This window comes from Euprymna scolopes, chromosome 6 (assembly GCF_053919585.1).
Source record: "Euprymna scolopes isolate OS-2025 chromosome 6, ASM5391958v1, whole genome shotgun sequence".
NCBI classification, from domain to species: domain Eukaryota; kingdom Metazoa; phylum Mollusca; class Cephalopoda; order Sepiida; family Sepiolidae; genus Euprymna; species Euprymna scolopes.
The window spans coordinates 73947191-73973906 of NC_136487.1; the positions used below are offsets into that span (position 1 = coordinate 73947191).

Consider the following 26716-nt stretch of genomic DNA (forward strand, 5'->3'; position numbering starts at 1 on the left):
AGGATAAGGGTTAAAAAGTGAAGTACTCAATTGGACAATATAGTAATCGTTAGTAATTACTACTTCTCAAGGCCCAGAGGCCACTCGAGGATAAGGGTTCAAAAGTGCAGTAGTCAATTGGGCAATACAGTAATCGTTAGTAATGGAAATTCAGTAAATTTGTTATATATATATTTATATTTTGCTAAATACGCATTGCCACTTATCAAGGCCCAGACGCCACTCGAGGATAAGGATTGAAAATATTCAAAAAATTTTTATCTACCGATTAGAAAATTTGTATATAGTGTATTAAGACATATGGAATATATCTAGCATAATCTATCTATTATATCTATAAAAGTCAGAATGTTTGTGTGTGTGTGTGTGTGTGTGTGTGTGTGAGGTAACGAGAGAAAGAGAGAGAACAATTCTTAACCTATATATTCAACAAATTTTTTATCTACAGATTTTAAATTTGTTATAAAGGGTATTCAGACATATGGAAATATATCTAGCATAATCTATCTATTATATCTCCAAAAGTGAAAATGTGTGTGTCTGTGAGAGAGAGAGAGAGAGAGAACAATTCTCAACCTATGTACTCAACAAATTTTTTATCTACAGATTTGCAAATTTGTATATAGGGGAATTCAGACTTATGGAAATATATTTAGCATAATCTATCTATTACTATTATATCTATAAAAGTGAAAATGTGTGTGTGTGAGAGAGAGAGAACAATTCTCAACCTATATACTCAACAAATTTTTTATCTACAGATTAGAAAATTTGTATATAGGGTATTCAGACATATGGAAATATATTTAGCATAATCTATCTCTTATATCTATAAAAGTGACAATGTTTGCGTGTGTGTGTGTGTGAGGTAGCAAGAGAGAGAGAGAAAGACAGAGCGAGAGAACAATTCTCAACCTATATATTCAACAAATTTTTCATCTACAGATTTTAAAATTTGTATATAGGGTATTTAGACATATGGAAATATATCTAGCATAATCTATCTATTATGTCTATAAAAGTGAGAATGTGTCTGTGTGTATGAGAGAGAGAGAGAGAGAGTAAGAACAATTCTCAACCTTTATATTCAACAAATTTTTGATCTACAGATTAGAAAATTTTTATATAGTGTATTCAGACATATGGAAATATATCTAGCATAATCTATCTATTATATCTATAAAAGTGAGAATGTGTGAGAGGAGAGAGAGAGAGAGAGAGAGAGAGAGAGAGAATAATTCTCAACCTATATACTCAACAAATTTTATATCTACAGATTTGAAAATTTGTATGTAGCGTATTCAGACATATAGACATATATCTAGCATAATCTATCTATTATATCTATAAAAGTTAAAATGTGTGTGTGTGTGTGAGAGAGAGAGAGAGAACAATTCTCAACCTATATACTCAACAAATTTTTTATCTACAGATTTGAAAATTTGTATATAGATTATTCAGACATATGGAAATATATCTAGCATAATTTATCTATTATATCTATAAAAGTGAGAATGTGTGTGTGTGTGTGAGAGAGAGAATGAGAGAGAACAATTCTCAACCTATATATGCAACAAATTTTTTATCTACAGATCTGAAATATCACATTTGTATAGAAGTAGAAATCTGGATACCTATTTTGATACCTAATAAAAGAAAGGACGCTCTTTGGGGCGGATTTTGATGATAACAAGTCACTAATAAGAAATTATAATAAACATTGAAATAATTTAAGAATTTTACCAAAATAAAATTGCATGGTAATCACCCAATTTCTGCCACAAAATTTTGATTGGCAAAACTCATAAACAGAAAATATATATTTTCTAATTTCATCTTTTTTTTTTACATAATCTGATTTGATGTTTTCCTTAATATTCAAATCACTATATTTTGCTGCTTAATATCAAATACAGCAAATGAGTTATTTTTTATGCATCAAACAATTACATTTTCTCATTCATCCAAACTAATCACTGAACATCAATTTTATATTTTCTTCACTAAAATATTACTGTGCTTGATGTCATCAAGTGGAGCGGATCATTTTTTTTTTCATTTGTTCACACATTTTTCCAATTTATATATATTTTGTCTAAGATTCTTAGCCTATGTCATTGCATACCAAGCTGTTTATTAAAAGTTAAGGTTCACTGTAAACACATACGTTACACCAAAATAAAAACGCTTCAGATAATGTCTTGATATTCAATTCAGTTTCTCACATGACATCTTATGAAGTTAGTAGAAATGTTACAGACTTTTGAATCTCAAACACTTTCAATACTGTGCACTGATATTTTCTTTTTTGGAATATAAGCACATTCATGATTTTTTTTACAAACGCCAACAAATGTCACATTTTGTAGCAATGTACTGAAACAATTATAAAAATAGGTATCTAGGAAAAGGCCACTACATATGTTATAAATTCCAAATTTCCACAACCTGGCAAATACTGGTACACGCTAGCAAATTTAGATTTGCAATTACAGAATATGATTCTAATTTTTTCCTTTGCTCTTTATTCTAACACTACACTAAGTTTACTGTGTTATTTCGCTACAGTTGATATTGTGTAGAACAATAAGAAAATCATAGTGAACAATGCATTCAACAAAATTTCACACACATTTCTAGATACCTATATCTAATAAGTTCAAAAGAAAGGACACACTTAGGGAGATATTTTGGTGGTCAAGTCACTAAATAGAGATTAGCTGGTTTCCCGGCATAGCCCAGGATGTAATAAAGATTGACTGAAATACATGTTCTAGCTGGTTTCTAGGCGTTGCCAGGGATGTAATATAGACACATTATGTTGTATATTACCTGTTTTCTTCTCCCTAAGGTAAAACAATTTCATATACATGCTGTAAATTACCTATGCTAGGGATAAAACATGAACAATACCAGTCCTAAGGTAAATAAAACAAATAATACATAGAGATGAAAGATTCCTCTCCCCTAAGAATAAAACATATGTTCAATATCTGCTTTTGTTTTTTCATTGTTTATACGGTCCCGAGCAACGCCGGGTAGCCCTGCTAGTCTATAATATAAATCTCACCTGTCTATTTAAATGTATGTATGTATGTATGTATGTATGTATGTATGCCTAAAACTTTCTATAGAGGGGACGGATTTTCACGAGATCGGTAGCATTTTTCAGCTCGACCCTCTAGACGACAAATATCGAAAAATTGGCCAAAAACATTCATTTCTTCACCATCAACTGGGCACTTTTCTACAGGGAGGGGTCGCTTTTTTTCGCCGATTTGTTTGGAACGTCATCGTTTTCTTTTCGATTGACTAGCCTTAATTTATGTTACGTCACATCCGGTTTGGGGATGGGTGCAGCAGCATAGACGCCACGTTTTTTATTTATTTTTATTTTATTTATTTATTTATTTTGCACATTCTTTTCCTCCTTCGCGATACGGGTTCGAGCCTGCCTGCCTGCCTGCCTGCCTGCCTGCCTACTATCACTTTTTGTTTTTTTACTTAACACACCTCCAAACATCCGGAAAACGCCGAGCATTCAGGCTAGTTATATATAAAAATAATTTTATAAAATCAACAGTAAGTTCTGTACAGTGCAATGTAGAATACAATGTATAATGGACTAAATCACTGCAGGGAGGCATGTGAAGCTTCGCCCCAGTGCACAACGGTGGATCCCCAACTAGAGCATGCAATTAATCGATTTGATTGAAAAAAAAATTATGATTTCACCGATTTCGACGACGATCAAATATAGAAGGGGAAAACATTCGCTGATCATCAATCATTCCCGGACAACGTCTGGTCCCCCTGCTAGTATTATTATATAAAAATAAATTCGTTGTGTGCTGGTGTGTGTGTGTGTTTGTGTGTGTGTATGTGTGTGTGTGTGTGTGTGTGTGTGTGAGAGAGAGAGAGAGAGAGGGAGGGAGAGAGAGAAAGAGGGCTTCGTTCCCTAGAGTCTCTATAGTGCAATGAAAACTACAACGTATTGTATGTGGGGTGACTTGTGAAGCTTCCACCCGGTACACTGCGAGGTGAATCCCTAACTAGAGCAGGAAATCAATCTATCTGATTGAAAAAATAGCGATTTCATCGATTTCGATTACAATAAAAGTATGGGAGGGGGAAAATTTGCTGATTTTATTCAATCCCAGACAACGCCAGGTCTCCCCGCTAGTAACTTATATACCGCTGTCGTGTGATACATGTTTGCTCTGGACTTCAGTAAGTTACACAAACGACGCTATATATAACATGAAAATTATAAAGATGCAAAAAATAATAAGCTGGAGTTCGAGTCTGGAAAGAGGAGTGAATATTTGTTCCCTGACAACGCTGAAAAAACTTTTTGGCCTCTTATAATCATAATCGCATAATCGTGTTGACACACCGGTTCTCGTCAGATCACCGAAGTTAAGCAATGTTGAGCCTGGTTAGTACAAGATGGGTGACCATTTGGGAATTCTAGGTGCTGTATGTGCTCTTCGCTTATCTCGGCATTTGTTTCCAGTTATCCTGTACATACATTTAACTTGCCACTGGTATATAACAATGTCAACTCAGGAGAGGCATAGTTAGAGATTGCGCCACAAAAATTTTACGCGCAGACACCCCTTCGTGGGTATCCATAGTCTGTCAAAGACTGAAGGAGCCTGTTTTTTTTTTAAATATATATATATATATATATATATATATATATATATATATATATATATATATATATATATATATGTAGTTTTAAAAAAGTAATAGGCGGAAGTTTCTCGAGAGCTCTTTCGGCTATCATCTCGTCAGGAGAAAATCGATAGCAACCTAAATAATAGTGTGTCAAAAATAAAGAGTTCTAATGGGGAACTTATTAAATATATATATATTTAAATAAGGGAGTAGTCACCAACAATGTGTATTTTTTAACATTATTTTATATATATATATATATATATAAATGTAATTCTTAGTTCGTTCAAAGTTTATACAACCATATTTCTACATTACCAATTTAATTAAAATTTTCAGAAAATATATCTGTAAAGTCAATGAATGTTTGCATGCTATTAAAATAATTTTACATTGCGAATTATAAAAATATAAATTAAAATATAAATATTTTTCGAAGTCGTTTCTGCGAGACTGCCCGGTTTTATTTCTGGTAATTTCCGTTTCAACTACTCTCGAATTACAAGATAAGTAAAAAAAACAAAAAAACTTACTCATGCATAAAGTGATCCGTGCTGAAATAATAACGTTATTATTTAAAAAGCCATTCTTAACATGGGGAAGGGAGGGTGTTTTGTACCTATTCTGTACTTCAGCCTTACAATTGAATAAAAACACATCACAAAACTTTAATTAAACGTGGAAATACGATTTAAAAAATAGCGCGGATCACTCTCTGCATTAGCAAAAAAAAATACCATATTTTAAAAATTCAAATTCATTTATGTACTTACCAATTTTTTAATTTTAAATTCCTTTATTTATGTTAAGGCTTTTCACTCATGAAACATTACGTTTTAATTGTTTAGTTTCTTTCACGGCATTGTTTACATAAAAACGTTTGTTTTAACTTTTTCTAAACTGTTTCATTTTTATGACATGTCTCAACGTATTATAAACACCCTAACCTCCCCATGTTAAAAAAAACACGCCCTTCCATAAACCTCGAAAGCCGTTCTTAATATGGGGAGGTTGGGGGTGTTCATTCCGAAAGCCGTTTTAACATGGGGAAGTTAGGGTGTTTATAATATGCTGGGGCGAGTCGTAAAATTAACGAAGTTGCTATCTATTATTTATTGCAAAAATTGCTTGTAATTTTATTTATTTGACAAAAAAAATTACATTTTGGTACTCCTTGGGCGTTGAGTTCCATGGCGACCAACAGAAAAAAAATCGCTCCTTAGTCCCCACCCCACCCCGCACATAACATCTTTTATCTACTGGCGTTCCCGTAACTAAACGATTATTTGTCACATTTACAAACATTTATTTATTTTTTTTTTTTTTTTTGAAAAAAAGTATTACTTTTATGAATATTAAAAGAAAAATGGGTACTCATGCAGAGAATGATCCGTGCTGAAATAATAACGTTATTATTTAAAAAGCCATTCTTAACATGGGGAAGGGAGGGTGTTTTGTACCTATTCTGTATTTTAACCTTGCAGTTAAATAAAAAATACATATCATAAAACTTTAATTAAACGTGGAAATACGATTTAAAAAATAGCGCGGATCACTCTCTGCATTAGCACCGAAAACTGTTACTAAACATTTATTAATAATTTCTCACTTTTACAAACATTTGATTTTAAATTTCTTTTTAAATGACGACTTTTATCGACCTTTTTTTAATAGTATTTGCAGATGGGTCTGTTGACAACAAATATCAGTTAAATTTTGTAAATATCCCCCCAAATGGTGTTTATTCCGAAATCCGTTGTTAACATGGAGAGGTTGAGGGTGTTTATTCTGAAAGCCGTTTGTGGAGGTGGACCTAATGTAAAAGTAAATAAATAAATAAATTTAAAAAAAACTAAATCATTTACTGATAACTTCTCACTTTTACAAATATTTTTTAATTTATAGGCGCTGATGAACAAATTGTTGAATAGTGCGAAAACAAAACGTTTTTGTAATAAACTTCGGGATAATTTTTTGGGTAAATATTTACATTTAGGTCCACCTTCACAATTTTCTTTTTTAAATGACGACTTTTATTGATAAATAAGTTTACTTCTCTGCAACGGGCACTGAACCCCTCCTTTTTTAATAGTATTTTCGGGTGGGTATGCTGACAACAAATATCAGTTAAATTTTGCAAATAGTACGCCCCCCTCCAAAAGTGGTGTTTATTCCGGAAGCTGTTCTTAAGATGAGGAGGTTGGGGTGATTATGAGGTGGACCTAATCTAAAAATAAAACAAAAAAAAACAAGTTTTTTAAATGATTAAAATAATTTCTCACTTTTACAAACATTTTTACATGCGCACATAAGCAACTATTTTTTTATTATTTTTTTTTACTTTTTTTATTTAAAAATTAGTAAATTTCAATGAATAGAATAATAAATCTTTTATCATTAATATTAATGTGTTTTTGGTTTTGTGTTGAATAAAACTTTTTTTTTCATTACAACAATAATGAACCAATTTAAATCTTCCGGCATGCGTTTAAGGGTTACAAAATTATCAATAAATCGTTTAGTTACTAAGCCAACGCCAGTAAATAAAAAATGTTACGTGCACATGTATTAGCCTTGACTAGGGGGGGGGGCTAAGGGAGCGACCATTAAATAATTATGCTGATCGCCATGGAACTCAACGCCCAAGGAGTACATTAAGTGGCACTTATGCACTTATGTTATCGTGCTATTTTTAAAAATAGTATTTTCATGTTAAATTCAAATTTTACAATATCTTTTTCTTTTATTAATTTGTTAGGTGAAAGTACAGATAACCCGGTCTGTTTCTAATGTGTGGAAAATCTAGCCCCCCTCCAAAAAAAGTGGTACTCTGGATAGTAACAAAAAATTAAAATTGCCTCAGTCTCGAAAGATTTCTTCTCTACTGGACGAGGAAAAAAAACTTGTTTCTCTCCCCCTTTCTTTTCCTCTCTTAATATCTCTCTCTATCCATCTCTCCCTTTCCCTCTCTCAATCTATCTTTTTCTCTATATCACCGCTCCATCTCTCTTTGAACCCCTTTCTCTCTCTAACTCCCTCTATCTCTCTCCTTTCCTCTGTCTCATCCCTCTCTGTTTCTAACTCTCCCCCTCTCTCTGTTTTTCTATCAATCCCTTTATCTCTCTATCTCCTTCTCTTTTTCTATTTTCCTCTCACTTTCTCTTTTCTATCTATATATCTTCCTCTCTATCCGTCCATCTCTAATCCATCATCCTAATTTAGCCTCCTAAATTAATTACAGTGAATAAAGCATTGTCAAAACATGGATAAATCCTATTTTAGTCACCTAATTTACTGACTGTGAGAATAGAAGTTATTTGGAAATTACTGCTAGCTTGAACAGCACCAGAAGTAACTGATAAAACCTTTCTAATTAAATTGATTTTGGCAGCCATTTGGTAACAAAATGACATAGCCTTAGCCCTTGCTGCATGAGGAATATCTGCGACCTTGCTGCCAAGTAGACGAATTATTTATTCTACTTTAAAACATTCAATTTTTCAAAAATCTCATGTTCGACATCTCCAAAACATCCAATATGGGGGAAAATATTGCAGAAATGTAAACGTATTGTTTAGGATGAATGCAGAATGGTACACAAAAAAATCACTTGAGGCTCTTGGTCGATCCTTGCAAGATTTGCATGGCAATGTCAGACCATTTGGGAATGCAGTAATATTGCTTGCAGGAGATTTCAGACAAATGTTACCTGCAGATGAAATAAATGCTTGCCTCAAATACTCTACTTTTTTGTTCCATGTGAAGACATTAAACTTAACTCAAAATATGCATGTCCAGTTGCAGACTGTTCGATCCACACAAATTTTTTTTTTTTTTTTTTTTACACAGTGATCACCACTTATCAAGGCTCGGAAGCCACACAGGGATAAGGGTTATTGCAAGTACATTACGGAGATTTAGTGAAGTGTTTACTTAAGGGGCGGTTCGTTAGGAATTTGTTAACGTTGGACTTGAACACATCCAAGTTGTAATCCGGTGGGAAGCAGGCAGACGGAACAGAGTTCCACATGCGTGCAGTTCTAAGAAAGAAGCTTTGTTCATGGAATCTACGTTTTGAATTAGGCACAGATAAAGAGTGGGGGAAATTTTTCACAGTGGATTCAGCTAGATGGGTGTTTTTCGTGAAAGATTGGCGAGGGGGGACCAGAGATTGGAGTTCAGACGAGCACCTGCCACGGAAATAACGATAAAACAAGGATAGGCTCGCAATGTCTCTTCTGTGAGAGAGAGGTTGCAGGGTAGAGAAAAGGGCATTCCCCACTAAGCCACGAAGTCTATTTTGTACTCTGTCAAGGCAGGATAGGCTGTTTTTAGCAGCTCCTGCCCAGATATGGCAACAGTATTCCATCCTTTGACGTACTTGGCTTTTATACAGATAGAGAATTGCATCAGTAGTGAGATATCTTCTGGAGCGGTAGAAAGATCCCATCATCTTTCTTTTGCATCACTTGTGAGAAATTGGGTACAAAAAAAGTGCCGCTGATCAGAGTTAAAGGCAAAATTCTTTGACTTTTAACTTCTGTAATTTCTGTAATTTTATTTCATCAAAAGAAGAGTTAGTTTAAAAGGTTTTTGCAGATATTCAAATTATAAGAATTCCACTTGACTGAGTGAATGAGCTACTCTTGCAGGTCAATACAAAGACGCCCATGAACTTAACACTATTATTCAATGTAAAATTCCAATTGATGTAGTCAAATACAAATCCATCGACACTGTTGCGAAAGCAGATAAAGTGGTTAATTATCCAACTATATTAGCCAGGGATGCCACTGCATGTATTGCAACTGAAATTTGGCGTACTAATTATCATGTTGTGAAATATAAACCAATTCTAGCTTTGCAATGGCACATAGCTTGCAGTAAAAAAAAATAACAAACAATATCATAGAAACAACAGTATTAACAGGATCTTTCACAGACGAATATATCTTCATTCCATGCATTCCTATGATTCTACCAGATACATCATTACACTTTAGGAAATTGCACTTTCGAATTTTATTATCATTTGCAATAACCATCAACAACGCACAGGGAACAATCTTTACAATTGTGGGTCTTACAGTTACACACTGACTGTTTTTTCACATGGACAATTTATGTTACGTATTCAAGAGTCACCAAACCAGAAAATCTCTATATCAGCTAAGAAAATGGAACAAAAACTGAGTACCCATGCAAAATGGAAAATTAAACCTATAAGAAACATGCTTTTTCTCATTTTGGAACTTTTTCCATTGCGCCAATTTGAGCCACAGCAACGCGTGGCAGGGTACAGCTAGTATATATATATATATATATATATATATATATATATATATATATATATATATATATATATATATATACTAGCATATCCGCCCTGCGTTGCGCGGGTGTTTGGAGGTGTATGTTGAGCAAAAAAAAAAAAAAATTTTTAACTTTGACCCCTATTATGACCCCATAACATTTATTGTTTGGGGTTCAAGTCAAATTATTAGAGCCATGTCCAAGGCACCTATGTGTAAAATTTCAAGTGTTTATACCCAAAATTGTCGGAGGAGTTTTGTAGAGTTCTCAAAGGTCAAATCGTTGAACTTTGACCCCTTAACAGCCAAATTTCTGACCGAAAACCGATCACAAAGATTTTTCCAAATCTCAGTACCCTGTATATCAAATTTCGAGTCTGTAGACTGAAAATTATCAGAGTTATTGCGTAGGCAAATGTACACAGACACAGACACAGGCACAGACACGTTCACTTTTATATATATATATATATATATATATATATATATATATATATATACATACATACATACATTATATATAAACATATATATATACATACATTATATATATGTATATATATATAATTTATGTATATATATACATACATACATTAAATATATATGTATGCATATATATATAATGTATGTATGTATATATATATTGTATGTATATATATATATATATATATATATATATATATATATATATATATATATAATTTATATATATATATATAATGTATGTAGTTATGGTATGTATGTGTGTAAGCACATGTACATATTGTTATTGTCGTTTTTTATATATATTTTAAAGGGCTCTAAATGATGCATGGCCTTCATGCACCATATGTAATGCCAACTTCTTTAAGGAATCCCTGTAGCTAGCATTTTTATTTTTGTTGTTTTATTTTTAGATTTTATTAAGTGTTTTTATCAGCTTTCAACATTTCTTTCAACTTTAATCGTATTTTCAACTTCCTGTTCCTTCATAAAAAGGTGGGGGAGGGAGAGAAAAAGAAAAAAAATCATTTTATTTCTGTGATTCGTCATTGCATCTTGATTAGAGACTCTGTCTGTCCGTTGGTCTGTCTCTTTTAAATTTAAAATGGCATTGCATCGGTCATTGGCGTTTTCGTTAATCTGTCACGTTTAAGTTGAAATTATATTTAGCATGATCTGTCACGCTTAAATTTGAAATAAAATGTTCATTGATCTTTCATGTGTATGCTTTAAATAGTATTTTCGTCGTGTTTGACGCTTACGTTTGTAATAATATCTTTATTGGTTTGTCAAATTAAAATTTCAAATAGAATTGTCATTAAAATCTTAAATAACATTTTTGTATGTCACATAAAAATTTGAAATAGTATTTTCATCTGTATGAACAATTAATATTATACTAGTATCTTCTTCAGTATGTCACACTTAAGTTTGAAATTACATTTTTGTTGGTCTGTCACAAGTTAGTTTGAAATAGCATTTTGGCCGGGCTACACACTTAAGTTCGCAATTGCATTTACGTAGGTCTGTCACATCTAAGTGTGACATAGTATTTTGACTAGTGGGTCTTTTAAATGGACGCATCTCAATGGTATATACGTTCTCATTTTATTTTCACATAAACCGCCGAACTGGATTAATAACGAGCCGAATTCGAGCAAAAATGTGTTCATTTTTTTTTTCTTCTTCCTTTTTATCCGCCATTTTTTTTTTCTTTTTTAAAAAAAATGGACTCCACCTCAAATAAAAAAAATAGTCTTATTACTTAATATCTTCAGTTTATTTTCATTTTTAATGACTCGTCACCGGCTGTTACGTAGAATAATAATCGCTGTTATCGGTTTAATAACAAACCAAATAATATGATCAATGGATGGAGAATGGACTTCAACGCATTTATTAAATAAAAGTACAGGTTATATGATAATTTAGAAATCGATGACGCGAGACTATTATGTGTGATATAAATAATCTGGGTGAATGGATCAAGAACATGATTGAATCAATTTTCTGTCTTTTTCTATATATATTTATATGCTGAGAAGTTATCCCTAAGCGATGATTATCGATTTTCGAACAGGCGCTACGGATAAGTCGTCGTAATGTGGATTATATTTAATTTAATTGAGTTCTATGCGAAAGACGTCCAAATAGGACGGAAGCTTTTCGCGAATATTCAGATACCTCTGATTTTGGGTAAGTTTTAACAATAGACATTAGACAATAAATGAATAAATATTCATATGCCACCCATTTTAAAATTCAACTATGTTCGACTAATCGCCCCGAGTTGCCCAGTCGTAAAATACGCTTAAATATGATATTTTAATTCATGCAGATTTTGCATTTATTATTATCGATTTAATTCCGTATTGATTATTTTGTTGTACTTAATATATATATATATATATATATATATATATATATATATATATATATATATATATATAGTAATGATTTCAAAAGTTTTTTTTATATGACTTGGGTGCCATCAGCTAAAATCAAAACCAAAGCATTTATCACTCCAGTTTTAGTAGTTACCGTTTGAGCTATCGTCAGACAGATAGCAAATAGTTAAAAATGAACTAATTTTAATGTATACATGTATATTTGCGCATGCGTACAAGAGCATTTCAAGTCGACTTACGCCTGTCAAGTTCTTTTTTTTATTATCTTTGACAACATAGCAACTATTTTACTTGCTAAAAACCCATAAAAGAATGGTCTACAAAAATGCAATCATTTGACTTGCCTCGCGCCACGGCGTTTGGAAGGCGATGCACTTTGAATAAAAATGGAGACGGACAAACAGACATAGTAGTTTATATAAATTAGATTTGCATAATATTTGATCCATAGCTGTTGGCCACAAATTAAGATTCTTTTAATTTAAGATTCTTCTTAAGCAGTACATATGATAGTTTTTAATAATGTTTGATATCATTATTATATTGATTCTTATCATGCTGAGAAGCCATAAAAGTGGTGCAAAACTGTTCAATTCGTGGAATTAGTTTTACCCGTCGTTGAACGAATATTCTTCTCATCACGAGGTACTTCATTTTATTTCAGCCAAAGTTCTCAGAAATCAAGAGGCTCCTTTCTTGGGGCTAACACCTGATCTCTATATGAGATAAATAGACATTCGAATATTCCGTTAGTCTCATTTACCTCTCAAGTACTTAGTTTGTAAAGAGGTTGAGAACATAATTTTCTTCTCCCCAATTGTATATCTTTCTTCGAGTCGCTTGGTCTTACTGAATTTCAATACAAGAATCCATCTAGTCTGGTAGAGTATCCAGATTCGTGCTGTTATTTGAGGTTACATTAATTGGAGAAGATGCATCATTCCTTGTAAAAGCTAGTGTTGGTTGGCCATAGCGAGGAGATCTCATTTGGGCTGCGAATACTATGATATAGTCAAGGTTTACTTGTAGAGAAAAGTATCCTCATGTCAGGTTGTCCTGGCAAAACCTATAACAGAGAGACCTTAGAGGCTCGAGGATAGTATATAGTAGGATTTCATGTTCTCAACAGTAGGTATTCAAGTTCTTTCTAGTAAGCATTCAAGTTCTCCCCAGTATGCATTCAAATTCTCATTAGTAAACATTCAAGTTCTCCTAAGTATGCATTCAAGCTATCCCTGGTAGGAATTCAAGTTCTCACCAGTAGGCATTCAAGTTCTTACTTGCAGGGATTCAAGTTTTCCTCAGTAGGCATTCAAGTTCTAACGTAGGCGTTCCAGTTCTCGCCCGAAGCATTCAAGTTTTCCTCAGTAAGCATTCAAGCCCTCAACAGTAGGCATTAAAGTTCTCACCAATATACATTCAACTTCTTTTCTCACTAGTAGGCATTCAATTTCTCAACAGAAGACATTAAAGTCCTCACCAGTAGACATTCAACTTCTCCCCAGTAGGCATTCAAGTTCTTCTCAGTAGGCATTCAAGTTCTTCTCAGTAAGCATTCAAGTTCTCCCCAGTAGGCGTTCAAGTTCTCATCAGTAGGCATTCAACTTCTTACTAGTAGGCATTCAACTTCTTACTAGTAGGCATTCAACTTCTCACCAGTAGGCAAAGTTCCCTCCAGTAGGCATTTCATTTCTCCCCAGTAAGCATGCAAGTTCTCACCAGTAGGCGTTCAAGTTCTCATCAGTAGGCATTCAACTTCTTACTAGTAGGCATTCAACTTCTTACTAGTAGGCATTCAACTTCTCACCAGTAGGCAAAGTTCCCTCAAGTAGGCATTTCATTTCTCCCCAGTAAGCATTTCATTTCTCCCCAGTAGGCGTTCAAGTTCTCATCAGTAGGCATTCTACTTCTTACTAGTAGGCATTCAACTTCTTACTAGTAGGCATTCAACTTCTCACCAGTAGGCAAAGTTCCCTCCAGTAGGCATTTCATTTCTTCCCAGTAAGCATGCAAGTTCTCACCAGTAGGCGTTCAAGTTCTCATCAGTAGGCATTCAACTTCTTACTAGTAGGCATTCAACTTCTTACTAGTAGGCATTCAACTTCTCACCAGTAGGCAAAGTTCTCTCCAGTAGGCATTTCATTTCTTCCCAGTAAGTATGCAAGTTCTCACCAGTAGGCGTTCAAGTTCTCATCAGTAGGCATTCAACTTCTTACTAGTAGGCATTCAACTTCTTACTAGTAGGCATTCAACTTATCACCAGTAGGCAAAGTTCCCTTCAGTAGGCATTTCATTTCTTCCCAGTAAGCATGCAAGTTCTCACCAGTAGGCGTTCAAGTTCTCATCAGTAGGCATTCAACTTCTTACTAGTAGGCATTCAACTTCTTACTAGTAGGCATTCAACTTATCACCAGTAGGCAAAGTTCCCTCCAGTAGGCATTTCATTTCTCCCCAGTAAGCATTTCATTTCTCCCCAGTAGGCGTTCAAGTTCTCATCAGTAGGCATTCAACTTCTTACTAGTAGGCATTCAACTTCTTACTAGTAGGCATTCAACTTCTCACCAGTAGGCAAAGTTCCCTCCAGTAGGCATTTCGTTTCTTCCCAGTAAGCATGCAAGTTCTCACCAGTAGGCGTTCAAGTTCTCATCAGTAGGCATTCAACTTCTTACTAGTAGGCATTCAACTTCTTACTAGTAGGCATTCAACTTCTCACCAGTAGGCAAAGTTCCCTCCAGTAGGCATTTCATTTCTTCCCAGTAAGCATGCAAGTTCTCACCAGTAGGCGTTCAAGTTCTCATCAGTAGGCATTCAACTTCTTACTAGTAGGCATTCAACTTCTTACTAGTAGGCATTCAACTTCTCACCAGTAGGCAAAGTTCCCTCCAGTAGGCATTTCATTTCTTCCCAGTAAGCATGCAAGTTCTCACCAGTAGGCGTTCAAGTTCTCATCAGTAGGCATTCAACTTCTTACTAGTAGGCATTCAACTTCTTACTAGTAGGCATTCAACTTCTCACCAGTAGGCAAAGTTCCCTCCAGTAGGCATTTCATTTCTTCCCAGTAAGCATGCAAGTTCTCACCAGTAGGCGTTCAAGTTCTCATCAGTAGGCATTCAACTTCTTACTAGTAGGCATTTAACTTCTTACTAGTAGGCATTCAACTTCTCACCAGTAGGCAAAGTTCCCTCCAGTAGGCATTTCATTTCTCCCCAGTAAGCATTTCATTTCTCCCCAGTAGGCGTTCAAGTTCTCATCAGTAGGCATTCAACTTCTTACTAGTAGGCATTCAACTTCTTACTAGTAGGCATTCAACTTCTCACCAGTAGGCAAAGTTCCCTCCAGTAGGCATTTCATTTCTTCCCAGTAAGCATGCAAGTTCTCACCAGTAGGCGTTCAAGTTCTCATCAGTAGGCATTCAACTTCTTACTAGTAGGCATTCAACTTCTTACTAGTAGGCATTCAACTTCTCACCAGTAGGCAAAGTGCCCTCCAGTAGGCATTTCATTTCTCCCCAGTAGGCATTCAAGTTCTCCTCAGAATGCATTTATTATATCAGCTTGCAGCTTAGAGAGTCAGAAAAAAACGTTAAATATCTAATGTCTGCAACGGTGTAGCATGAGATTACAATCGATCCGATATTTCGATTTTGTGTGTGTGTGTGTGTGTGTATGTGTGTGTATGTGTGTGTGTATTGCTTGTTTTACGTCATGTCAACCCTCTTTGCCTTATTTAATGCAAAAAACACTATATAGTAATCGCGTTGACACGCTGGTCCCCGCTAGATCACCGAAGTTAAGCAACGTTGAGTCTAGTCAATACCAAATGGTGATCATTTTTTAATACCAGGTGCTGTTTGGCTGTGTGTGGGAGGACGTTAATAATTCCCTGCTAGAACTGCAAAAACCTATCGTCATCATCTCGCCTGACAGGGATACAAAAGCCACTGGGAGCCACTGGTGTATTTGATATTCCCATGAAACTTCCTTTTTCGAAGGAAGTATGTTCAACTTGCCTAGGTATATTTATATTATTTTAACACAAATTTCTATATATTACCAATAGCAGGTGGGATATTGAATTCATACCTTTTTCAATAATATTTATGTGTAAATAATCACAATAGGTCCAATTAGATTTGAACATGGCATTACCGTTTGAATAGTCCGGAAAAGTATTAAGTACGTAAAATCATAGCACTTATATTGTTGGAATTTATTCTTGCTTAATCTTTCTTCCTATCTTCCTTTCTTTTTCCTCTTCTTCTTTCTTACTCTTTTTCTTTATTTTTAATGATGATGATGATGATGATGGTGGTGGTGGTATCACGAAACTACTTACGCCTGAAAGTACCCTGTACCTCTATAAGGTCACCATTCGCCCATGTATGGAGTATGTTGTTACATTTGGGCTGGTGAATTTGCCACTAGTCTCTCACTCCTGGACAAGGTTCAAACGAGAGTCGCCAACCTGATAGGTCCTGAACTATCATTCAAGCTTCAGCCTCTGTCCCATCGACGAAACGTTGCATCCCTCTGCCTGTTCTACAAGTATTTTAATGGTGAATGTTCTGACGAACTACAAGCACTTGTACCTCTGACACACCCGACAAGCGGCTAGGTCCAACCCCTACACAGTAGAGATCCTTAGGTGTAAGAAAGCCTTCTACCCCAGTACTGCTAGACTTTGGAATTCCCTCCCGAGATTCTGCTAATCTCTCTTCATAATATCCTTGCAACTTATGTTCCTGATAGAACATCAAAGTGGCACTGTGCCTTGTTTGAGGTAAAAATTGAATTTTAAAAAACGTAACTAAATAGTACTTGCGGATTCCCGCTTGTTTTGTTTGAAGGTTTGCGATATTTTCGTCAGTTGAGGATTCGGCGTCCATCGGTGCAGACGTGTCGACTTTGTCTCTAAATATGTAAAAAGTAGAAATTAGAGATTTGAAGTTCGATGGTGTGGATGTGCGATCTTGGTCTTCCTCAATAAGACGTAAAAATTAGAACAGTCTTAACTGGATTTTAAACCAGTTGATAATCAGGAAGTTGGAAAAGCTAACCAAGTAAAGGTTATGTTTTTATCCTGATGTCGTGACCTGACTATAAACTCGTCGAAGAAGATTTGTCAGTAAAGGCATAAAAATCCGAAATATCCCAATAGCGGAAGAAAATTGTTGATTATAATGGAAAATCCCTTGCTGTGCGGACGATAAAGGAAGATAAACTCCGCTGGACCGGGAAGTGAGGATTCAGCTGTTGGAGAGACAAATCTACGAGGACTTCCAAGAACTTTAACGAACATTCGTGGTTATTTTTCGTCATCAACACGAACTTTAAAAGTCTATGTTTACCATTATATATATATATATATATATATGACAATTAAGGGGAAATAACTTTGGTTGAATTATTTTCCGTGCACAAGTAAAAAGATAAAAATGGTCAACCATCGTAAAAAAGTATCTCAGTAAGTGGTTTCCTTTTATCTACCTCTCTCTTTCCTCCTTCTATCCTGCACTCTCTCCTTTTTTTAAAAATAGTTATTTAAGGACTGTTAGCAGTTACAGACACAAGTGAACATTTTACATCTACTATTATTTTTTTTTTTTACCTTTTCTTTATTTTTTTTTTCAATAAATTGTTTTTTATTGTTTCCTTCTTGTTCTATTGTTGTATAATTTAAGTACCTTAATAACTACTAGCGAGCGTATCCAGCGTTGCTCGGGTGTTTGGAGGTGTTAAAAAAGTGTTAGTAAGGGGGAGGCTCGAATCCGTGACAAAACCGAAGGCGAAAAAGAAAGCGAACGAAAACGTGAGATCTTACTGCTACGCTACGAGGCCATACGAAGTGAAAAGCGTTCAAATTTAGTGATGTTAATCAAAAAGTTGAATTGCAGAAATGAACGTTGGCTGGAGGCCAGTTCAGCTTTCCGCCGTCTCATTTATTTGTTTTCCCCCACGATGTTGGGGAAACAAAGCTCCCCCGAAAAAGGGAAACTCTCAAATGAATTAGCAATTGTCTGATATGAAGGGTTTCCCCCAAATTGATCAAAGCTAATTGCTTTTAAAACGTCCCGGCACAAAAGGCTGCTGACGCCTTTGGATCGGTGAGTTTCGCTTTATTTATACGAAAAAGACCAATAAATATGCGAGAGGATGAAATGGCGTGAATTTTATAAAAGTCAATCAAAATAAGTGTAGACACGACGTCCCTTCGCAAATCGTAGATATTATAATCTAGAGAGTATATAAAAAGTTGTAAAAAATAGTAACCCTCTTGAGACCCCCCCCCCCCGAAAAAAAAACTTTGCTTGACATACAAAAAAGCGCGTGGCCGTTTTGTCTTATATATATATATATATATATATATATATATATATATATATATATATATATATATATATATATATATATATATATAAATATATAGATGAATTGCGGATAACCGTCGTTGGGCATCGCGGCTTGTTTTTCCGTATACTCAGCTAACTTATTATGCTACATTACTAACTTTCTGATAATATTTCGACATATGTTTTGAAAAACTAATTAGCCTTTTCATAAAACAATTTTCTTTTATTTATCTTTTCTCTCTGTCTTTTTAGATTACGGTAATGAAGCTGAAAGCATCTTGTACAATCCAGAACCAACGGGTAAATACACCATCTTTCATTTAGCGCATTTGTTTCATTAAAACGAATTCCGTATGTATATATATATATATATATATATAAGAACGTTAATAAAATTCACTTTCTGCAACTCAACAATATTTGCTATAAATAACTTCAATCTATGCCTGACTTGTCCACCAGATTTCAGTACTGAATGTCAGACGGTATTTATTTTATCATTGTTCACTAATATTTTGGAAGATTTTGGTGATCGGCTCATCAGGAGGTGTGATGCTGGATGGACTTCACATTTATCGGACCTTTAGCTGAACTCGGATTTTTATCTGCAGGGTTACCTCAATGACAATCTACGACTGCAGTCAAATATGTTGGTATTATCAGGAAGTAAAGTTCAAAGAAAGAATTCCCAACCGTTGTGTTCTCCCACTCGCAATTCTCCTTATCAAAATCCAGCTCATATGTGACAGAACTCCCTTCTGCCGAAGAGTCTGTTATGTTCTCCCTCACGCAATTCTCGGTATCAAACCCCACCGCATATCTGTCAGAACTGACTTCTGCCAAAGAACCCCCCTCTCTCTCTCTCTCTCTCTCTCTCTCTCTCTCTCTCTCTCTCTCTCTCTCTCTCTCTCTGACACACAGGCTTTTCACTAAAAAATGGAAAAACCGACTGCATCTTATTTTGCATATTTCCCCCAAATTTCGTTACCTCATGTGGCCACTAGTCCATAAATAGCAAGAGCGGCCATTTTGTTTCTTTCTGAAACGGAGGGCACGTTGTACGAAGTCAGGTTTGTACTACTTTTTAATCACATCGACTAGTCCCGAATTGAAGAGGGTAATCATTACACAAATGCAAATTTTGAAGTGTGTTTTAAACGAAAATGTGCATATTTTGCACATATCATTTCAAGTCGACAAAAAAAAAGACTATTGGACATTCGTGAGTGAAACTTCGTGGACACACTGGGTATAGATTGAAGTTTAATTTAATCAAATATGTTTTTTAATGCAAACCACTCTGAACAAAATGTGAAGCCAATTGGGTTAAGGAGTTAACAAGAACGAAATATAGTTGTTGCAAAAACGGAAGATGCCTATTAGCCTTGGTTTCAAAAAGCTCAAAAGTATAGGTAGGGGGGAAACAACCAGCCGGAAAAAAAGTTCTATAAGCCTGCAGTTCTTGGAAATAAGTTACTGGAATATGATGCTGTATTTTAATGAGGTATCAAAACAACGAATTGATTCAAACAAATCAAACGAGCTGTAACAAAGGAAGCAGGAAATAGATCGAACAATTCTGGAGATCACATATCACAATATTATTTATAAAAAGACTAGCATGGGTACCTGGCGTTGCCCTGTTGTGTGAAAGTGTGTGTTGAGCTAAAGAAAAAAGGGGCAGTAGGAAGGCAGGCAGGCTTGAATCCGTACCGCGAAGGAGGAAAAGAACGTGAAAAAAACGTGACGTCTTTGCCGTTGCGTCCATCGCCGAAGCGGAAGTGGCAAAGGTTTAAATTAAGGCTAGTCAATTGAAAAGAGGGGATAATTTTCGAAAATATCGACAAAAAAAGGCGACCTTTCATTGTAGAAAAGTGGGCAATTGAGAGTGAAGGAATTAATGTTTTTAGCCAATTTTTCGATATTTGTTGACTGAAGGGTCGATCTTCAAAACGATATCGATCTCGTGAAAATCAGTCCCCTCTCTCGAAAATTTTAGACATACATACATACATACATACATACATACATACATACATTTAAACATACAGGCGAGATTTATATTATAGATTAAGACTAGCAACATCACGTTTATGAGAGAAAGAAAGAGTAGAGAGAGAAAGAGAGAGAGGAGAAAGAAAGGAGAGGGCGATGCAGAGAAGTAGAAATTGTGAGGACCAAACAAATTACAGATACGTTTCTACACCTTATCAAATGGGACAGAGATTAACCAGCCAAGATATGAAATCAATATATACTGCTGGGTTGCAGAAATTGTTGTCAATTTTGTTACTTTTAATTGATTCATTTTAATCGGGTGCCATTTTAGGAAGTCGGCTTGTATATTTAGCACACAGCAAGGATTTCTGTGTAGTTGAGCTTAAATTATTTTATTGATTTTTGCAGTTTATTTCTCATCCACCGTCAAAATGAAACAACTGAAAAGAGAAATCTAAAAAGAATCTTTTATATTCAGACTAGCATGGTTATTCGGTGTTGCCCGTATAGACAACAAAATAGAAAAGTTTAGTGTTTAATATATTTATTTTAAAACTTATCTCCCTGTCTCTGTCTGTCTCTCTCTCTCTCTCTCTCTCTCTCTGTTTCTCTCTCTCTCTCTTTGTCCCGCTATTTATCTATCTATCTATCTCTCCCTAGCTTTCTCTATCTATATATGTATCTATCTATCGATCAATCGCTATCATTGCTCCGCCTCCCCTCTTTATTTTTTTTTTTGTTTCTCTCCACTATCTACCCCCTCTCACTCCTTTGGGTCGAGATCAAAGTGTAGTATCTGTTCCGGCAGATACTGCACTTAAGATGATTTGTACCAGTCAATGGAGGGGAAGCCCTCTATACTGGGACAATTATTATTTTTGGTAACCAGAGTGACCCCTTTTAGGGGAGCTGGTTTTTACCTCACATTAAAAACGGCCTTGTGCCTAATTTGCTCAGTGGGAGAGCAAATAAATACCATCTACCCCCTCTCACTCCCATATCTCTTGCCTCCATCTTTCTCTCTTCTCCGACCTCTCCCTATCACTTCTTCTCGTTCTTTATCATCCTTCTCTCGCTTGGTCTAGCAACTGGAAAAAATCATTGACAAATTACTACATAATAACATGTAGAAATGTCGACCGTCTAACTAATATGAATTTCTTTAACATATAAAATGTGATTACATTTTATCTGAAGCGATAATGAATAAGAATATATCAGCTTTTTCGAGATGCTTGTATAGTTTTGATTCACACACACAAACACACACACACACACATAACTTCCTTTATATAATACGTAAATTATTATAGAGATACCAGCAGGAAAACCCGATGTTGTCCGGGATTGTATGAGGAGCATTACTATGTCCTTTTTCACTATGCTCATACATGTTCCTCCCTCGCCAAACTTTCACGAGAAACACTCGTCTAGCTGAAAACACTATTAATAAATTCTTTATTCGTGCCTAAACCTAAACGTTGATTCCATGAACAAAGTTTCTTTCTTAGAACGGCACGCATGTTAAACTCTCTTCCGTTTGCCTGCTTTCCAGCTGACTAAAATATGGCCGTCGTCAAGTCCAATGCAAACAAGTTCTTGATGAGCCGTTCCACTTGAGTTAACAAATTTACCGATTTTCCACTACTGACGATTACTATGATTCTGATACTGTACACTCTTTAACCTTTATCCTCGAGTGGCCTCTGGGCCTTGATAAGTGGTGACTCCTATGTAAAAAAGAAAAGACGTTATTACTTCTTTTCTTTTTTTTACTAGCTTCCTCCTCCTCCTCCCGTGCTGTCCACTAAAATAGTCGGAAAAGGCTGAAATGTTGGAAAAAATATTTTTAAGTTAGTGTCTTATGCATATGGAGTAAATTTCTTCAGAGATTCCTGGACATTTCCATTGTCTTCCGCGGTAAGTTTTACCTAAGAAGATACTGTTATATTTTATGTAGATTTTCTTATCTTTCTTTCTATTAGGAATATACAAACATTTCAGATATTGCACGTAGAGATGCTGGGATACTTCCGTTGTCTTCCCGGGTAAACTTTACATAAGAAGGAAGGTTGGTTTTGTTTGACGGCATATCAACCCTTTTAGGTCATTTAATGCTGAATCCAGCGAATTTAAAGAGTTTAATAGAATGTTTTTTTTTTTAAGTCAGTTTCTATCTGACCCATAGTTGGAACCCTAACAGGTACTACCACTTTGGGTCAGAGTGGACCTGGGAGTAATGTCAATTAAAGGGTGGCTCCATACTCCCCAAAGCCCGCAAGCTAGGGCCTCACCATCGGATATAGTTTAAGGTCATATCCAGAACCATTTACATAAGAATATACTTTTAGATTCTATGTACATTCTCTAACTCTTATTTCTATAAGGAACACCTACACATCGCATACATTGGATTTTATATATAGAGAGGTCTCTTTCACTCTTGTCGCTGATATGATTTTATCTCTAATTGAGTTTGGCGATGCTTAGATTGTAAAAATGATTCAGATTTTGAGGAGATTAAAGACACCAACTCTTTTTCGTTCTCTTCCGTCCGGAAAGTGTTACCCTTAAATGTGTTAAGTGCTGTGAGTCTTGAGTTGTATTATAGTTTCAAGATCCTTTCTCGAATTGGCTTGTTATTTATACTGATAAAAAAAAAAAACATTTTAACGTAACGATGGAAATCCTATTTTAAAAAGACTGACCGACAGAGCACACTGAATAAATGTTTAGACGCATCTAAAATGTGTTCATTTAATATGCGCGTTTAGCGATTGCATATTATTTATATTATTTATAACTGATACATGACCAACAGTTCAATTTTCATATACAACCGTAAGGACCTATCTAAACATTCTCTATTTCATAAGTATTATATTTTCACTTATCGATGAGTGTGTAAGCCAATCTTTATTAAAATTACTAAAAGTGACGATACTTAAAATACCATGAAAGTAAAAATATTAGATATAAGTATAAAACTACAGCTTCATTTCGACGCAAAACCTTTCTTCTTATAAACATTGGTGCCTGGGCGAGTATATCAGCGGACAAAGAATTTAGGTTCATGACAATGACTACGATAATTGTATAATAGTTTGGGTATTTATCCAATTGACGATCCGATCTCTCGACTACTTGACGTCAGCATCTTCCAGAAGGTTACAGAAGAAGCCAGAAGATGCCGAAGCGATTATTCAATCAGCTGTCAGAAGAAAACAAGTTTCAGTGAAAACGTGAAATTCATTAAATGAAGAAAAAAAAATGAAACCGAAAATGATTTTCAACACGTTATGTCAACGTGAAATTCCTCTTGTCCCATGTTAAGACCTGCTTTCTTAGTAGAAAGTCATTATGAACATAAGGTAAAGAGACCCATGATTTGAATTAATCGTCTGGCAATGTTCGCTCCAACAACGGCTACTTACGTAAGTACTTGCACCATTGTGGTCGTTGTCGTGAACACAGATTCTTCCGCAGATAGAATAATGTGACAGTGGTTATGAAAAAAAAGGTTTTATACTTTTATTTTATATTTTACCGTCACAAAGAAAGGTTTTATACTTTTATTTTATATTTTACCGTCACAAAGAAAGGTTTTATACTTTTATTTTATATTTTACCGTCACAAAGAAAGGTTTTATACTTTTATTTTATATTTTACCGTCACAAAGAAAGGTTTTATACTTTTATTTTATATTTTACCGTCACAAAGAAAGGTTTTATACTTTTATTTTATATTTTACCGTCACAAAGAAAGGTTTTATACTTTTATTTTATATTTTACCGTCACAAAGAAAGGTCTTATACTTTTATTTTATATTTTACCGTCACAAAGAAAGGTCTTATACTTTTATTTTATATTTTACCGTCACAAAGAAAGGTTTTATACTTTTATTTTATATTTTACCGTCACAAAGAAAGGTTTTATACTTTTATTTTATATTTTACCGTCACAAAGAAAGGTTTTATACTTTTATTTTATATTTTACCGTCACAAAGAAAGGTCTTATACTTTTATTTTATATTTTACCGTCACAAACTTTTTTATGTTTTCAGTATCGCCACGTTTAGCCAATTTTAATAAAACTCGAAATGTTGTTATTATTATTTTAACTCTGTGGCGTATGCTTATGACCGCAAGTAAAACACTTTTTAATATTATGGACAAACTTTGTATGAATGTAATTGCCGGCAACTAAAAGAATTGTTTAGGAGACAAATTATTTATCTTTAGTTGATCAAATTTAGCTGTTTGGCTGTTCTTGGTGTTACAGACGCTTTTCTTGATGTCTCTTGAATCACTCAGACGATAGGGGGATGGAAGATGCAATTCTATTTCTGTAATCAGAAATTCCCTTTCTTTTCCCCTTTCTGCCTTATATGCTGATGCATATCTTTTTTTCTTTTCTCAATTAAAAAAATATATACTTTCTAGTTTGGTTCGTTTTCTTTTTCATTTCTTTATGTGAGTGACGATTTTTTTTTCGGTTTCGTTTTTAACTTCTGCTTTTTTTACTGAGATGGATTAATTCGCGCGTTTAACGATAAAGTTGCTACTTAAAACTGATACGTAACAGACCGGCAAATAACGCTTCTTATAGAGACTAACGGACGTACCTTTTATCCAACTAACGATGGTCGTGGACGACAGCACCTTTCCCGTGAGCCCAATATCAAAACCATTTAGCTTTTAATTATGAGTTAACACGCACCATTCGATTGAATGAATTTCCTGATAATTTCAATATTGTCACTTTTAGCAATTTTAATAAAGCTTTGCTTTTATTTTTAAATCTGCAATGTGTTCCATGCGATCGCAATTAAAACACTTTTTTAATTTTATCTGGAGAATATTTGTATCAGTGCAGTTGCCGGCAAAAAAAAAAACAGTTTGGAGGCAAACTATTTTTCTTTGATTGATCAAATTTAATATTTTGTTGGTGTAGCAGATTTTTCGATTGTGTAACACCCCGCTTCACTCAATGTCTCTTGAGTTTTAACGAACACTAATGAAACGTTGGCAATATTCTACAATATATTGAAGAGTTAAGCGAGGTTCACTCCCTGACTTATTTAGAAACTACTGTCTGATTTCTCCATCTGTGCGAAGATTAGACACTTACGAATGTTTGTTAACTACGCTAATGGAAACTGATATAGTCTTCGTCGCTTTTCCTTGTGAGATTCATACATTTCCACCTTTTGTGAAAATAAAACGTTTTAAGGTGAAACTTAATAATTGGTTAATATTTTGTGTTTAACTATGTCCGATATTACATGTTTAGATTCCTCCATTTATGTTACTGTGATCGAACGATTTCGATTTCAAAACCTCGTGTTTTTTATCCTATCTTCTGACGTCGGAGATTTTTCTCTTGCCGCTTTGTTACACGTTGTGCATTAAAAGTCAACTATAACTTATAATTAGGGCTCTGACAACAGCATATTCTTTTCCTTGTTTTTGATTCTCAGGTATATATCCATTGATATCTTATATGTTTTTATGTAGAGTGATGTGGTTCTCGGTTGATTAATTGTGTCTAATTATGTCGGATATATACTCGAGAGTAAAAACAAGGAAAATAATATGCTGTTGTCATAGCCCTACTTATAATATATGCACATAATATACAATACACATATATGAAATATAACATACGGCACAATCACCGAAGTTAAGCAACGTTGAGCCTGGCTAGTAGCAGATAGGTGACCATTTAGGAAGGCGAGGAGGTGTGTGTACCGCGAGGTAAAATACCAGGTTCGGAAACTGGCGCGGTCTCTCCTTTTATCGAGGATATATGGGACTCTCTTAGGCCGTTGTAGGCACTCCATCTAGTAATGGCGTCACGATAAAAATAAAATACCCTTGATAGCTCTGGCGAAGCATCAAGCATTCAGCTATCGACAAGGTTTGCATTAAACTAACTACGTATTTTTTAATTATTATCTAAGGTTACGGAAAGAAATTTTTT

General features: G+C 34.7%; 1 protein-coding gene across 3 annotated transcripts in view; it reads left to right on the forward strand.

The window, feature by feature from the left end:
• The window catches only part of LOC145277692 (uncharacterized), a 335325-nt gene that overhangs the window by 307893 nt on the left and 716 nt on the right, over positions 1-26716 (forward strand). For all 3 annotated transcript variants that reach the window (XM_080129379.1, XM_080129381.1, XM_080129380.1), the window contains one exon: positions 18987-19034. In XM_080129379.1, the coding sequence (XP_079985505.1) occupies positions 18987-19034 (48 nt within the window). The remainder of the gene's footprint in view (positions 1-18986; positions 19035-26716) is intronic.